The 17450-nt window shown below is 39.0% G+C and overlaps 1 protein-coding gene across 1 annotated transcript in view; it reads left to right on the top strand.

Annotated features, from left to right (window-relative positions):
* Positions 1 to 17450, top strand: part of NID1 (nidogen 1) — a 55324-nt gene that overhangs the window by 11739 nt on the left and 26135 nt on the right. Inside the window, exons 2-9 of the mRNA XM_017817568.1 lie at positions 6870 to 7169; positions 8306 to 8535; positions 9142 to 9569; positions 10580 to 10729; positions 11938 to 12189; positions 13255 to 13455; positions 15242 to 15487; positions 16323 to 16466. Coding sequence (XP_017673057.1) covers positions 6870 to 7169; positions 8306 to 8535; positions 9142 to 9569; positions 10580 to 10729; positions 11938 to 12189; positions 13255 to 13455; positions 15242 to 15487; positions 16323 to 16466 — 1951 coding nt within the window. The remainder of the gene's footprint in view (positions 1 to 6869; positions 7170 to 8305; positions 8536 to 9141; positions 9570 to 10579; positions 10730 to 11937; positions 12190 to 13254; positions 13456 to 15241; positions 15488 to 16322; positions 16467 to 17450) is intronic.

The following is a 17450-nucleotide window of genomic DNA, read 5'->3' as shown; positions in this document are numbered from 1 at the left end:
GGGGGGGGCGGGGGGGGGGGGGGGCGGGGGGGGGGGGGGGGGGGCGGGGGCCCCCCCCCCCCCCGCGCCGCCATTGGCCGCGGCGCCCCCGCCCGCCGGCCCGGCCTGGCCCGGCCGCCCCCGCTGCCCGCGCTTATAGTGGCGGGACGGCACTGACCCTCCCGCTGGGAGTCGCCGGGATGCGCTCCGCGCCGAGCTGCCCGCGCTGTGCGCTGCTGGTGCTGGCGCTGCCCATCCTGGCGCTGCCCGCCGAGCGGCTGGCGCTGCTCCCGCATGGAGAGGAGCGCGGCGATGCCGCGCTGGAGAACGGGGACGACGCGCGCTCGGCGGCGCTGGAGCTGAGCACGGCGCTGCGCTTCTACGGCGCCGCCGTCCGCTCCCTCTACGTGAGTGCGGGGCCCCCTTTGGCCGCCGGAGGGTCGGGACGGCTCCTGGGGGCTCCGCGGGGCGCTTTGGGGTGGTACTTCTTGGGTTCCGTGTCGGTTGTGTGAGCGCCGAGGTCAGAGGTCGGTCCAAAGAGCTTAATTGTTCCAGTTGTGTTCAGTTGGGTGTTAGGGTCGTGTTAATGTCCCTCTCACGCTGTGGCTGTTGCCAGTTCTTCACGGTCTGTACCGGGAGACGATTCAACAGGCAGTAGGGGGGTAAAGCAAATCGATTAACCAGAATGAACGCTGTCCCCAGGCGTTTTCAGTGCTTATACACACAGAGCTTGTTCAGCTAAGAAACATCCTCGCTGTGGTCTGTTTTTTGTGTTTCAGCATACCGAAGTCACAAAACTGAAACTATGAGTGTTTAACCAGCAGCCTGACATGTCCAAGACTTGCACCTATTAGCACCGAAGTGCTTTCTGCCTCGTAATGTCTTGGGTGCTCTTGGATGTTCATTGCTTAAGGGTCGCTTGGGCAGGGGAAGTCCACATGCAGAGTAATTGCAGGCTTTGGGCTGTAGGCAGATCTCAGCCATGTGTGTGTGCTTTATAGCAGAATCTGTATCCCAGAGTTGTTTGTGCACGTTTATAGCTAATGGAGGGTGTTTCGTATTTGAAAGTGGGATTGAAAACAGATTGTCTGGAGCAGAGCTGCTCAAAAGCAGCCATAAAAAAAGTGTTTAAAATGGCAGCATGTCTTCAGAACCCTGCAAGAGCACTACATGTTTTATCATTGCTCCTTTTCCCCTGAAGCCTCATCTAGGCTGGCAGTTGAAAGGCCTTAGTAGGGAAGGTGCAGTATGTTCAATGTGTTAATCTGATAAATTAAACCCATCTCCCTCTCCATATATGCCAGTGTGTTTTAGCCTTGTGGGTCAAAGATGCAACTCTGTGGACTAATCTACATGAAGACATTTGGGAAACTAGAGCTCCCTTGTGACTGCAGTCATGCAAAGTTTGATGTGGTTCCCATGTACTTGACTCTGTTTTATGGGTATTCACTGAGGATATAACATGCTTGCATTACACTGAATTATATTAGTTCTGCCACTTATGTTCTTTTTTGTTGTCCACACTGCCCCAAGCTGGATAAATCCTGACAATCATATCTGAAATATCAACTTTTGTGGGATTCAAGTTATGCGTGTGTGAAAAATGGGTGTTGTTCACTGACACTGGCAGTAAAGATGAAGTATTAAGTGGAGTTCAGACTTCAGTTTGACCCTTAGTTCATTGTCTTGTCTTCTGTACTCTAAGTTTGGCCACTCATTAGCCAACCTAAGTAAAAGATACACTTTTTAAAGCACAGGCATACTCTTAAAAGATAGGGGACTGTATATCCAGCCATTGAGAAGCAAAGATAACAAGTAATGTGTCAGGTAAGGGGACAGAGTTTTCGAAGAGCAGTAAATGGATTAAACACACCAGATTTCTTAAGTTTAGTGATCTTTTTACTTGCCCATGCCCTGAAAGAGGAATAGTTCTAGTTAGCTTTTGTCTGAAAGAATACTCATATAAAGTTTATTTCAGAGTCACTTTTAGGACTCTGCCAGCATGATTACTCAGTACTAAGGATGGGCAGTTTTAGTGAATGGCATTTCAGTATCAGTCTACACACTATGAAGAGTTTTTTATCTTGCATTGAAGCTGGCATGAGTACTGCAAAACAGAAGCACAGTACAAACTGTGAACGGATAGGAAAAAGAGAAGTAAACCTGTTAAGGAAGCGTGTTGAGCAGTTTTGAAAGTGCCTTCACACTATGTATTTTTATGTATATTTACCATGAGTACTTATTAAGCTCTATGACGTTATTTGGCAAGCAAGATTTGCCAAAGTATTGCTAGTTGGTGGTAAATGTCATCAAGCTGATACAATTAACATGTAGTATATGTGATAATACACAAAGGAATTCCTAGATCAGATTTTGTGTTGTGATTAAATATTTCTTTCTGTATGATTCATCAGGATAATGTGTTAAGCTTATCTTAATTTTTGAGCACTTGATTTTTGGCCTTCAATCAGTTGAAAATTTGTGGATTCTCTTTCTATTTTTTTCAACAGTCTAGAAGCTGAGTTGTTTGAGTTATCTCTACACATGAATAAAAAGGCAAGGAGTTCTGAGAAACAATTGTTTAATATCAGCTCATCATAAAATCCTTGGCAACAAAACCTCTTTTCGTAGACAAAAGAGAGCACTTTTATTTCATAAGTGGAAACAGACTTTCACATACTGTAATCTTCAATATGGTGTTTTCCTATGAAAGATTTATAACATTGAATCCAATCACTAACCAAACATATTTGTTTTAATAGCACGCTTTTATTAAGGCTTTTTCAGCTTACAGTAAGACTCATTGATATGGAAAAATGAAAGGATTAGGGAATTACCTCCATTTGGGGAAGAATCCAGAATCCTTTAAGGCAAGCTTGGCTCAATTTTTTAAATCCTTACTTTTTTTTAACTTGCTAAATTAAAGTTGATTATGTTTCTATTAGAAAGCTTTGCTGCTTTAAGTCAATTGTCACTTCATTATGAAAATACATTCAATTTTTCTAAACTCTCTTACTCAGAAATATTCAAGTCCTTAAAATGTCTACTCACTGAAAAGGGAAAAAATGCCTCATTTGTTTGAAATTTGAATTTTTGTAGTACACATATACACTTTTTCTCTTAATAGAAGTGCTTCCTTACTTTGCACTTCCTTCTTCTTACTTGATTTTCAGGATGGACCTATAATAGTGTGTGTATGATTTGTTCTGCTACAAACCCCAAATGTATGTTAACTATGTGTGTAATCCAGAAGTTTAACATCTAAAAATACATCTATGTTAGTTCCTGTCAAGTTAAATAGTGTTATACCCTAAAAGGAAAGATATACTGTAAAGCTGGTCTTTGAGCAACGCCCACCTTAGGCATTTTTTTTCCCCTTTCCCTTTTGGCAGGAATGATGCTCTGATGAAACCCAGGGTGTACTCTGAATTACTTGTCTTTATTTTGGGATTTGCACTTTAACCTGTCTGTGTGAACTTAAAAGAGACAGGGTAAAATTAAATCATACTATTCACCGTCTTTGTCAATATAAATATATTGTTAAAGCTAAAAACGCTTTTTCATTATTAATGTGTTCTTTAGTGTTCTTTCTCTACACTAAAAATCACTGCACAAAGTGAGCAGTTTGTGTATTTATTTTCATTTAGTGACTTGCAACTGTTTTCTGGGTGATAGAGTACATGCAACCAAACATTCCCTTAACATTTAAAAGTGAACTGTCTCACTTATAAACTACAAAAAAAAATGGGTTTGGCATTTTGCATCTCCTTAATAAAATTACTTTTTGCATTAAAGATAGCAAAATAGGAAAAGAATAGTCAGAACCATCTCACTAATAGGTGAAAAGAGGAGGGCCATTCCTTCTGGTTTCTGCTTTACTCTGTGGTATTAGCTAGTCCTGATTGTATTTTCTCTTAATGTTATTTTAATCTCTGCCATAAATGGGGGATCATGAAGCCACAGAGTCTGTACACACCAAATCTGATGAAGAGCATGGAATTTGTTTAAAATACTTCAAACACCAGTCATCTCTCACAAGAGGATTTAGAGTGGGAGTAGGGCTGCTTGTGTACAAAAAGTGTAAGCAAGGAGAAGGAAGGGAAAAACTTTTAATTGGCTCTAAATTTATTACTTTAACGATGGAGTGCGTATCCTTGCTAAAGGTCTTAGCAAACAAACCATAATGCCCACCATCCTCCATACTGTCTTCCAGTGGTAGAGTATATTTGGTGGGTTTTCATTTTTAGGTCGTGTTTTAGCTTTGCTTTATAGGAATGAGGCATTTTCTGGTGTACAGATGTTATAGGAGTTCTGGACACCTTTCTGGACTAGATTTATGTTGCATGGATGACTGTAATTGCAGGGTCTATACTGAGGTAACCCATGCTGTCTTTTTAGTTCTGTATTCCTAAAATTCATAATTCGCCTTAGGATCTGTGACCATTTTTAAGTCATAAATGATTAGAGAAAAAGTTATCACAATACTCAGCTTCTTCTCCCCCTTTCTAACATGACCTCCTTTCCCATTGTGCTTGTGCAGATTATTTTCTGCTTATATATCTCAGATATACTGTTCATACATAAAGCCAGCTTGCCAGTTTTTACATGATCTTAACGTTTTTAATATTTTACACTGTAGCTGCTAGTGAAATTATACATCTGCAGACAATACAGTCAGCATATGTCAAGCCACTTTTAAAGTAAATTCTGATAAACTGTGGGAACTATTTGCTAAGTTTAGCTAATAGTTTTCTGCTGACCATTATCCAGTTATGCGCCAAGCTGACTGACCACCAGCCTGTGGCAATGGGCATGCTCTGACCCCCTGGCTAGCCAAAGGAGGGTTCAAGGTATAGGTGTGTGTTGTATATGAAGGGGTGATTGGCATCATGAGTTCTCATACTAGACTTTTTCTGATTTGCTGTTTGTAGCCATAGTAATAGTGGTCCAGATTTTAAAGGATGTTGCCAAGATACATGTAACCTGTATCCTTGATGGGCTTCCACAGCCCACAATTTCTCTGTGAAGAGAATGAATATGTGGCCTCCTACTGGCCTCCTTGTTTCCAAATTTATATAGTGGAAAAAGGGGAAGAAAAATTTGGAGATGACGAGAGTGATCAGAGACAGAGAACAGCTCTTATACAGGGAGTGCATGAATAGACTGGGGTCTTCATTCTGGAGGAGAAACGATGTAGTGGGAAAGACTGGGTAGGATTTTTGTATGTCCTAATACAAAAACTAGGGGCCATCAAATGAAGCTGGGAGCCAGACTGAAAACCAAAAGGTGTTGGAGAAACCTCAGGGTTTGAGTCACAGATTCATGGAGCTTCTTTTCCAGGGATTTTGTGGATGATAAAGTTTATATGTGTTGAAGGGAAGACTTAACAAATATGTGAAGAGATCCACAGAGGATGAATAAACAGTCAAACCACAGGGAATCCCTTGAGGTGAATGTGGTTGGAGGCTGGTTGGAGAAGTACGTGCATGTCCTCTTGTTTGCTTAATCTGTAAGCTAGCAGATATGGCTGGGGACAGACTACTTGGTTAGCTGGCCTTGCAGTCTGAGTCACAGCGGCCATTCTGACCCACTTCTAAGCATCTATAAAGACTACATAAAGTTGAGAACATCAGGAATGTGTGATCCACAGCAGTCAGCAGCAGTTTGTTCCCCTCGGACTCCCAGGAATCCCTGTGAGTGAGATCAATCTGCAAGAGATTGCAGCTTTAGTTTCACAACTTGTAGTGACAGTTTTGGAACCTCTTTTCCTTTCTGAGTCCCCTGTATATGTGGCAGCAGCTCTAGAGCGAGTGCCTGGCTGCCTGCAGGTAGTCAGATGTGTTGTTATGTAGTCCAACACCTGGAAATAGATTTGTATGTGGCTGATTCACTCAGTGCCATACATATCTGGAAGAAAGGCCTGGGACACAAAGCTGTGTTTGAGCAGTTTGTGCACCATCCCAAGGCCTGACACCTGTCTTGCTCGCTGCTTGTGTGTGTGAGAGCTGGCTCTGGTTTGCCAGTGGAGTTTGGCTGTCACACTTGGACATGCCTTAGCACCTACTGTATGTATGTGTTGATTTCAGTTTTAGTCAGAGGTGGTTGGCTCTGAGTCATTGTCTCACTGACCAGTTAAATCTCACTGAGCCACTATGTATGGATTTTCAAACTGAGAGCATCACTTATATATGTTAACGCTTTTTTTTTTCTTCTTTCAAATAATAGACCCAGTTTTCCACTGGCCTGTGTCAGAGCACTCAGCTGTAAGAGAATTTATAGGTCCTGCTGTGGAAATTCTGTCTCCTAGCCTCCACAGCCTCTGATATAAGAGCTTTGCTCACATGAGCAGCAGCTTGTTGTTGTCAGCCTTGCACAGTAGTAGAGAAGTTCCTAGGAGGATGTTTGTAGTGAAGTGAAAATTAAAGCAGTCCTTGTGAGGCGAAGAGAAATCTGTACATCTTCCCAAAAGACTTTCACCCAAACTATTACAATATTTAAGCATGGAGCAGTTTTTTGGATTGGTATCTATGTGTAGATTAGTTCTTTGCTCAGAAGTTTTATCAGCTTCTGAAGCAATGGTGGGGAAGTATATCTTTGTTAGAAGAGGCAATAAGTGTCTGAAATTTAAATAGGTAAAATCTTTTTCTAGGGAAAAAAGGCTGGTCTATCCATGAAGTATACCTCTGGTTTTAGGCAACTTAAATACCAGGACTCCTGACATGGGGTACAAAACAAGAACTTGAAAAACCCAGTTACTTTTCGAATACGAACCTGATTTTTGACTCAATTTCTTTTCAAAACGCAATGAAAATATTGTGATCTAGAGCACCTATGTGTAGGAGACAGCCATATGAAGAATATCTGTGTTACAATTTTCATCCTTTTATTAGGTTACCACTAATGGGATTATTGCAGTGAATGAACCTTCAGATGAAGAAAAATATCTTGGTCAATTCCCAGTGAGTTTTGGGGCTATCGCTCCTTTTATGGCTGACCTGGACACAACAGATGGACGTGGAAATGTGTATTACAGGGAAGATTCGTCGTCAGATGTCTTGCAACTTGCATCAGACTATATCAAAAGAGGTTTTCCTGAGACTGCTTTTGATCCCAGCAGCGTTGTTATTGTTACCTGGAAGCTTGTGGGTCCTTACCAGGCACCAGGAGAAGATCATGCTTTGGAAGAAAAGGTGAGTATTAATCAGAACTTTAAGTCATGTTGGACGCATGTTCAGGTAGAGTGTAACACTGTAACCTATTTGTTTTTAAGGCTTGAATTTCTTTGTGTTTAAATGAATCCTGCAGAGTTAAGAATGTATTTTATTGTTAAAAAGGCTGCAGTATAATAGGAGTTACAAGAATTTTTACTTGATTTTTCTTTTACAATATTTTATTAATTGAAAAGAAAATGTTTGATACATAGCTGATTTCTTTGTATTCCCTGACAACTCTTACTTTGAATGTTAAGTGTGAGATGGTAATAACTGAAATAGTAGAATAACCTGCCCTCCCTCCTTGCAATATAATCCTGTTGGCTTTCATTTTTCAACAGACTGAAGTAATTTTGATGTCAGACTATCTAAAATCAGATAAGGACTAGTAGGAACTGCAGACCATTTTGAATGGATGATGTTGCATTCAGAAAAATCTCATGTTTTGTAGCTAGTATTGAATGAAGAAGCAGTTAGAGGGGTTTTTTTATTATTACTCACCAACCATTTTCCTCTTTTTAAACCATTTAGGTACTATCCTGCATGAATATGTAAATTTGTACACTATAATTATTCCAGCTGATGAGCTTGCTCACAATGTATCGAGTTGAGAACATTACCACAACTTACAAAATCTTTTTATGTCAATGATAACTTCTTTTGCTTAACTTGACACAAGCACTGTGTTCATAATAACAATTTTGCACTCTGGTAGCAATGAATAGCTGATGTCTGAGGTGCTGTCTTAGTGGTTTCTACAGTAAGCAGGAATGTTCCTATGGTTAAAGGCTTGAAGCGAGATGAAACTTAAACTTTACTTTAAATATTCTGTAGAACTTAAAATTGTTATGTTTTGGGCAGCCTCTCTGACTATTTCCTACAGATTTAACTTTAATAATGGGGTTTTTTTCATGTTTATGAATGCTAAAGCTGAAACTGCCTTAGCAAAATATAAACTTGTGTAATGTTGACTTTTCCTAGGAAGTACATGATACATTATGTATGATGGAAATTCTAATGTTGATTTTGTGTTTAAAAAAAGGAAAAGTATTATTCTGTTGTCTCTCTTGACTATTTTTACATGAGTAAATGGGTGTTAATGTTTTTTTCCACAGAGAAACACATTCCAGGCTGTTTTAGCCTCTTCTGACTCCAGTTCCTATGCTATTTTCCTTTATCCAGAAGATAGTTTGCAGTTCTATAGCACATACTCCAAGAATGGCGATGAAAATATTCCTGCTATGGTCGGCTTTAGTCAAGCCTCTACAAACTACTACTTTTGGGAAAAGCCAGGATCCTACAATGTCATTGCTAATGATGAAGACAGCATTAGAAACCTGTACAAGTATGCTTTTTTCCTTGTTTAAACTCCTCAAGAGTTCCGTGGTTTTCTTAATTGTAGCATGAATCACTGAGAACTAAGAAGATGCCACAAAGTCTGCCACTGATGAACATCCACCCTCTTGAGGAATATGAGTACTTTGGTATAATTTTTCAAAGGTCCACAGTTTCGTTGTCACTGGTAGGAACCGCTGTGTACTCAGTTGTTCTACAAATTGTACCAGTTAGACTTCAATTCTCTATGGTCTATCCTAGGCAGCCCCTTTTTTGAAAGAAAGAATGAACAAGAAGGAAAGGGAATGAGTTAGAAAGTTCTAGTAAGTGGTAGCAAGATCTTTGTGGCCCAAATATCTCCTCCTGTTCTCATTGCTTTGGAGACAAGAAAACTAGAAATTCTCAGAGCTCTAGGTATGGAGAATAAAATGCTATCTGAACTGTCAGGGGCGTTTTACAGCTGAATAAACTGTACTTGTAGATGAGTATGTAGATAAGATAGTTAAACAGTTTTGTCCTGACACTCCTCAGTGAAGGATAACATCTTGTGTAGGCTAGAAATACCACACAACTCGTGCTTGATTGTTTTGATTTGGCATATGCTTCTCTTTGACAGAAGCAGCAATGCTGGGAAGCAAGGTGTCTGGGTGTTTGAGATTGGTAGCTCATCTGACAGCATTGTGCCTGCCAAGATCAGCAATGTTTTGGAGAGCCTAGAGCCTGATGAAGAAGACCAGGAGATGACTTCTAAACCATTCATGTCAGACTACGGCTCCACTGAAATAACGCAGCAGTATATCACAAGTAGTACAGACAGCACCGAAGAGGATCAGCACCATGTTACGTACAGTGTTCCTCAGTTAGCTGCAGAAGACTTTTTGACTCCATACCAAGATGTAACAGGAACACCTTCAACTGAGTCTTTTTACAGTCCTCAAGATTTCCCAACAGCAAAAGCTCCACCTCGCCAGTTTCAGGTGCAGCGGTTCCCCCCACAGCAACCTCAAGTCATAGATGTGGAAGAATTTGATGAAACTGGAATAGGTAAGGTCTTTTTGTAGCTTAGCTTCTTGTAAAATGGATAGGTTGAGAAAAAAACCAACCAAACCAAACCAACAAACAAAACCACAAAAACAAACAAACAAACCCACAAAAAACAAACAAACACCACCACCCCCACCAACAAACAAAAAACCCAAAAGCAAGCAAACAAAAAAACTAACAACAAAAAAAACAGAGGTGTGTGCAAATTGAATTACTAAAGAAATTATCTGTTTCCTTCTCACTGTCTTCATATCTGAAAATCTGGACACATTTCATAAATTTGTTATTCATCAAAGTAGTCAACTTGGATGTCATCTGATTCAGATCTTGCCAGTCTAGTAAACTAGTTCCCTAATCAAGCTCACAGACCTTTCTTAGATGTGCTGCTGAATACAGGTGACTTAATAAAGGTTGGGAATAGAAACTGCTGTAAAATTTGTTGTCTAGGGTTTCATGGCCTCCAGTCTTCCACGGGTGGAAGTAGCAATTCTAAGTTCTGATAAAGTGTTTATAGAAATTTCAGAGTAGCATGACTGACTGGCCAGATGTTTCTTGATGCAGATGTGAGAATTGCTATCTCCATGAAATAATAGGGTAAACCAATTAGGATTACAGGGTGCATCAGTTGCTGCACCGTCCTGGGTACTGTACTGATGTGTTTTGTTCTAAGGTTGGAAAGTCTCCTTTTTGCTTTGGTTTGGAAACAAGAACAGGTTAAAATTATGGTGTTTAATTTTGACAAGAAGTTTAAACCACTGAAGACAATAGAATTAAACTGTTTCCTAATTAAAAAATTTAACAGCTAAAGTCCTGATGTTTTCTGCAAAATAATAGACTGTTATTTGCATATTGCAAGGTTAGCCAAAATCAATTGCAATAGTTCGCTTTCCTTAGAGAGAAAATGAAAAAGCTAATCAAGTGAGTTCAGAGAGACTTTTAAACTTGACCAGGGATATATGAATACTACAGTAATTACATGAAGTGTAAATATCTGGTCTTATTTTCTGCAGTGTTTCGCTACCACACGGATGTCCAACAGACCTGTGCTAACAACCGTCACCAGTGCTCTGTTCACGCTATTTGCAAAGATTATCCCAACGGATTTTGTTGCAATTGTATTGCTGGTTACAAAGGAAATGGCAGACAATGCGTAGCAGAAGGTAACTCTGAAAACTAGGCACATAAGTAGCAATTACGTATGACATACTGGAATTACGTGACCTGTTTAAAATACTAAAAAATCTTTGAAAGACTTATCACTGAGATATATTGAATGGTATTTTAAGCAGTGAGCTATACTTTCTAAAATGCTGTGCTTTTTTGAATGAAGCAAATTATTTTAAGTGGTCAGTTATATGCTTTATGCATTTTAACATGACTTTCTAGAAAAAATGAACTCTTCCATAACTGACATAATTTGAAAGATAGCATAACATTAGGTGATATTTGATAGAATTAGTCATGAAGTTCCATTATGTTATAATCTGATGTGGTCCTCACTCTTGAAATGGACAGTTCAAAGGGATGAACAAATTAACTTTGATCATCAAACTAAAGAGCACGGCTCCTCTTTGTCTGACTCTTAAGCTGCTTTACTAAAGGGCTGATCTGCAAGATTTTTTTAAATACCCATTTAAACTTTGTTCCCGTGTAAAATCCATAAAGGAATTTCTTATGTATACACTTGTAATCCTCACAGTGATTTGACTCAGAGTATAGATGCATTTCAACAACTCTAATAGCTGACTGCAGACTTCGTGTTTTATAAGCCAGGAAAGCTTTCAGTTCATAAAATTGTGTTTTCTGTAGAAAGAAAAGGATCTGATGATAATGAAATTTGAACTTCCATGTAGGAAATTATATACAGGAGAAAACTAGCAATCCAGAATAGCTCTAACACTGACAATCTTCCGAAAGGTCAGTAGTTTAGAATCAAAAAATAGGTTAGAATAAGAGGTCAATTACTCTAACTCCTAGTGGTGTTAGCCTTTTAATAGGGAATGAACAAATTTGCATTCAGTGTGTGTTGATATCAAGGGTGATCTTCAGAAGAAGTTTGTGTGCCACTTACTGTCAGATATACTGTAACAGCATAGGGAGTTATCCTTGAAGACAAAACTGTTAATGAGGATAAAGGGCATCTCTTTAGGCAATTTTGGCTATATAGTAATCTGTATAATAACAACAAACGTATATACATACATAAGTCAGTGAACACATGGCAATTTCTTTTCTTAATTCTGTGAGTATTTGTTTGTTCTTTATTTCAATACTAATACCTTTGAACATAGTGAGTGCTCTGAACGTGTTTCTTGGAGAGTATGAGAGAATCGTCATTTTGTTCTGATGCATTGTATTGATTTGCCAGGTTCTCCTCAGAGAGTCAACGGGAAGGTCAAAGGAAGAATCTTTGTAGGAAATAACCCTGTTCCAATTACATTTGAGAACACTGATCTCCACTCCTATGTTGTGATGAACCAAGGGCGTGCCTACACTGCTATCAGCACAATCCCAGAGACCTTGGGGTATTCTTTACTACCTCTTGCCTCTATTGGAGGTATCATAGGATGGATGTTTGCAGTGGAACACCAAGGATATAAAAATGGATTCAGCATTACTGGTAACTTCTAAATTAATACAGTGTTCAAAACTGTGCTATGCTTTCCTCTGTCTTGATAGAAAAGATGTGTATTTAGAACAATATATGATGAAAACACATCTATTCCGAGCTGCAAATTGATCCTTTGTAATCAAACTTCTCACCATTTTTGGACTTTTTAATTTTCTGTCAGTGTACCAGCACGCAAATGTGTTAGAAAGAAGATTGGCTTGGCTAGTTCCTGTGCAAGAAAGATTGTTTAAAGCATATGTTTGTTTTTTTTTTTTTGTTACTACAGTGTACAGAGCTACTGAAAAAAAGCTACATCTATATCTTCAAGAAGTCTAGCGTGTTAATTTCTTGATTGCATCACTGGAGCAAAAGAGAAAAGAAAATCTGACCTCATGAGGGTCTGAAATTCTTAACAGAAGCAATTGCTGCATGACATGCAAACAACTCACTGAACTTGTTTAAGGGAAACCCCTCTTCACAATTAAAGCTTTTCATAAGAGTTTGAGGCCGAAGCTGTGCAGTTGTGCACATGAATTCAAGCTGTAGGTTCAATCTGTTCTAGGAGAACATGTGTTTCCTTTTAAAATTTTATCCTTTACAGCCCTATAATATGAATTTACATGAACATAACTTTTTGTTTTGGGGTTTTCTTGGATCTGGCATTTTGGAAGTTTGTTCTGGAATTTACAACATAACGTTTCACTTGGTTTTGATTTGGAAACAGATGTACTGGACTTTTAATTTTTTTTTTAAACTTACTGTATTCCTAATAGAAATTTTCTCTAAACTGCCCTTTTAAATGGTAGGATAAGGCCTACTGTTATTAGCTTGGTCAGAATTTTTTTTTTTTTAATTAAAAAAACCCCTGCTTCCTCAGGCTTATTTGCAATTTACCATGTTCAGTGCTTAAGATAGTATTCAAGGATATTATCAGTATACCTCTGAAAGTTATTTCATTAGAAACACAACATATTAGCAATTGTACCATATCAAAGCTTGCAGAAAACAGTAATATTTTAAACAGAAGGATTCAGAAACACCTATTAAGTGGTTTAACTAATACTCTTTCTTTAGGTGGTGAGTTTACACGGCAAACAGAAGTAACTTTTCTTGGCAACAATGAGAAGCTGGTTGTAAAGCAGAAATTCAGTGGTATTGATGAGCATGGTCACCTTACCATCAGCACAGAAATGGAGGGCAGAATACCTGAGATCCCATCTGGTGCATCAGTCCATATAGAACCATACACTGAACTCTATCATACTTCTAGTTCTGGTAAGGTTCCCTAAGAATGAAATGATAAGAAAGTGCACACTTCTTAAAGCAGAGACTAAGACAATCCAAAAAAATTATTTTATTCCCTTTTTAGCAAGTGTATTTAGGACCCTTCAATTTATAGAAAGTTACTTTTTGTGTCTTAGGAACCGGTCTCAAAAGAGGGTGGATTTTGAGTGGAACAATGCAAATATTTAAAATCTTTTAATTGAAAAAAATATTTCAAATTTCCCTGAACTGATGTTTGCAAAACACTGTCAATTTCCCTTTTTGTTGGCCTTGTTTTTACACTGTTGATGGCAGCATATAAGTTACAAAGGTTTTTTTGTAGGTCCACAGCTCTTTAGTAGGAGCTGTACTGGTGTATATTTTTTTGTGGTAATGTCATTAAATGAGCTTTGATGTCTGAAAAGACGGAGTAAACCAATTATTTGCCAGTATGTGTCATATAAACTGCATTGCAACAACTTTTGCAAGCATTTATCAGTATTATTTGAGCTGTTTTTTTAAGAACTGACTAGAAAACTAGGAACCTCTTAATTCCCTTATCAGTTTCTCTCTCCTCTCTCTCAGGTCCTTATCACAGACTCTAGATTTCCTGAGAGCCATTCTTCATTCACTATTTACAGGGCAACCTCCCCTCTTTTGCTTTCTTCTTCCTGGAAAAAATTATGGTTGTTTCAATACAGAAAAAAACAAAGTGAGGTTGGAGTGTTGCTGCTCGTCGACCAGCCCACCTGTTGAAGAGAAGTAAAGAGGTGCACCCACAGGCACATGAATACTGGAGAGACTGCACTTCATTCCAGGAGTGCACTTTTGGTTGGTAGAGGTAGCAATGATGCAACTACACCATTTTCAGCTGCCTTGTATTCACTAATGTCTGGCTTTGGTAGCCAGCGATGAACCCCTCTTGTGCTTTGCCTGTTTTACCGACTGAGAGGAGGAGAAAGTGGAAGCAGTAGGAAGCTTCTGCCTTGTGCTGAACAGCTTCAGAGTTTGGGAGAAGTTGTTTGCGCAGCATGTGCTCTATAGAACACTTGGCAGAAATGCCGTTCCCATGGAGGTAAAATCAGAGGCTGGAGGGAGGCATCCTTCAGACTGGATTTGATCTACTAGTACTCAAACAGCTGCTATTCTGCTGTCCTATGATGTATCTAACAGTCTGTTACTTAGCAGAAATCCGTCTTTTGCCAGTTGTTGGAAATGGAGTGGTATAGGTGTGTTCTGATGTCCAAACAAAGAACAGTGGTGTTCTGATGACCTTCCTGTTGGTGGGAGGATCCATGAGCCCTTCTTTGAAGAGCTTTGGTCACAATTTTTGACAACATAGAAAACTGTTGTGAAGAATGTAAGAGCTCTCGGACAGGCAGCTTCTTCAGGACTTTTAAAATCCAGGGCTAATAGCCTACAATGAAATAAAAGTGGGTGTAGTTTAGTGCTGGTGAGATGGCTCTTGTAGATCCATTATAAATTCACTGAAAGGGTCTTCTGAGTTTGCTGAGTTGAATTTTCCTTTCATTACTTGGAAACCACAAAATAAAGTAAAATTTTTAAAATATGTCAAAATAAATCAAATTACTCTATTTATCAATGCTGTGATACCTGAGAGGAGAGTAAGTGTACTCAAGTGCCTATTCCTTTTCATGGAAATACATCCATTTTCATAGCTTCTTGCCTTTGAAATTTCTATTTACAGTGCACAGACTGCATCCCAATTCTACAGGTAACATTTGGCAGAGTACTTTTGATCTCTGTTCTGATCAGCGTGTTTGCTGTCATGTTGCAGTGATCACCTCATCATCCACGAGAGAGTACACAGTGACAGAGCCAGAAAGGGATGGAGTTGCTTCCACGTACACGGGCGCCTATCAGTGGCGACAGACCATCTCGTTCGATGAATGCATTCACGATGACTCTCACCGTCCTGCTTCTGCTACTCAGCAGCTCTCGGTGGACAGTGTGTTTGTCCTGTATAACAGGGACGAGCAGATTCTGCGATATGCTATGAGTAATTCCATTGGCCCAATCAGTGGTATGTATGAATTGAAATTTTTTCTCTATTGTGAGTAATTAAGAACAAACAGGCATCCATATTTTTCTAGCCTGCCTTAGCTGCGTATTAATGAGTTAAATTAATTTATTGCATTAGTCAGTGGAAGTCCAGATCCATCAATTAGGAAGAGAAATGAGACTGTTGAAAGTTTGTATTTTTACTTGAGAAAGAGTATTCAAGTGATTATCTCTTCTTGAAATTCAGTGGAGTTTGTGTCTAATTCCTTGAAATACTCTCAAGATACCACCTTGAATCTATTGCCACTCAGATAACTGGAGTATATTGTTTACCTAATTTTGTAGTTCCTCTATTACTGAATTTTTTGTATTGTCAGAGAAAAGGGCAAAAGAGGGGACTAAGATTCACCATGGGTGAGTTTCTATAACTTATCATGAAACATGGCATTTTATCTTTGAATTGTAGGCAGCCTATGAAGTGTATTTTTTTGGATAAGCTGTCCAAGTTTGCACTAAAATCAGGAAAAAAAGCAAACAATTTGAAAATGCACACCAGATGAGTATAAGAAAAAAGCTGTGCTCACTTTTGTTTGATACAAAATAAAGTTCTGCTAGTTAAAATGAATAAACCAAGCTGTTATGAATCGTGTTTTTAGTCTGCTATCAGTGACTGGAAGATGAATTACTTTTGTCAATCTTGCCTTTAGAGAGGTTTTTGTGGCTTTTCTTTCTTTCTGGTGCAAAAAGTATTTTTTTTCCTTGTTTAATGCGTACTATAAGCAGACTCCTTCTAGGCCTTAACTGAATGCTATTACTTGGGTACAGTCATCAAGGCTAAATATGATCTGTCTTGTCAGATGGTTCTGCTGATATTAACCGGAATCCTTGCTACACTGGTACTCATAACTGTGACACCAACGCTGTGTGTCGTCCAGGAACTGGAAATCGTTTCTTCTGTGAATGTTCTGTTGGCTTCCGTGGAGATGGAAACATTTGTTATGGTATCAAAAAACTTTAATTTGTTGCAAAATGAAAGCTAAAGTGGAATTTGTTTTCCTTGGGGTGCACTGACCATCAGGACTCTAGCCATTCCAGCAAAATGAACTGTCCTGAGAGGCTGGTTTTGAGAAGGATAGGTTAGAGGATTGCTGGTCTAGCTGATGTATCTCAGTAATCAAAGTAGGCAAGTTTGACTATCTTGAAGGGTGTGTTTTGCTAGCTTGCAAAGCATCTTTCCTACCCAGTCTGTCTTTTTATAAAATATGTGGTAACTTAACTGTGAGAAATTTACTGTAATGCAAGTTCTGGTTAAAATGAATCAACTAGGTTTAAAGTTCTCTAGGGAGATGAAGAATGGCATATGCATGAGTGGGCAGAGCAGATATGTGCAATTCATTGAAATAATCTTTTTCTTGATCTGCTTTGAAAATCCGTTCTGGTCAAGAAGATTATATTTCCCAACTCTGTCCAACTCTGTATTCATAATGTATTCGGCTTTTGCTTTGTAATCAAATCACAGCACAAATACTTGTTTTCAAGAGGTGAACATGTGTGTTAATGAAGTATGTATCATCCCTATTAGCTAACCAAGTTTTGGGGTTTTTTGATTAAAAAAAACCCACCAAAAACAAAACAAACAAACAAAAACAACAACAAACAAACAAAACAAACAAACAAACCAAAGCACAACTCTTCCCTCACTCCAACCTTTAACTCAACTTGAAAATGAAAAATAACAGCACTACATTTTCCCTTCCAGTCCTCTGGTGCTGTGAGTTGAGCAACAATGGATTAGAGATGTATATGGATAATGAAAGGGGAAGTCTTTCATAAAGTTCGTGCTCCCCCAGTAGTCATCACTGCTGTTGATCACCTTCTAGGCTGCATGTTTTTCCTCAGTGGCTCCTCTTTTCTCTACAACTTCCCGTACCTTCCCCTTATTACTTCATTTTAGAGCCTCTTCTGGTTTGTTTTTTCCTTTTTGG

The sequence above is a fragment of the Lepidothrix coronata genome, unplaced genomic scaffold (genome assembly GCF_001604755.1).
Source record: "Lepidothrix coronata isolate B3197 unplaced genomic scaffold, Lepidothrix_coronata-1.0 Scaffold61, whole genome shotgun sequence".
Taxonomy (NCBI): domain Eukaryota; kingdom Metazoa; phylum Chordata; class Aves; order Passeriformes; family Pipridae; genus Lepidothrix; species Lepidothrix coronata.
This window is presented reverse-complemented; position numbering and strand designations above follow the sequence as displayed.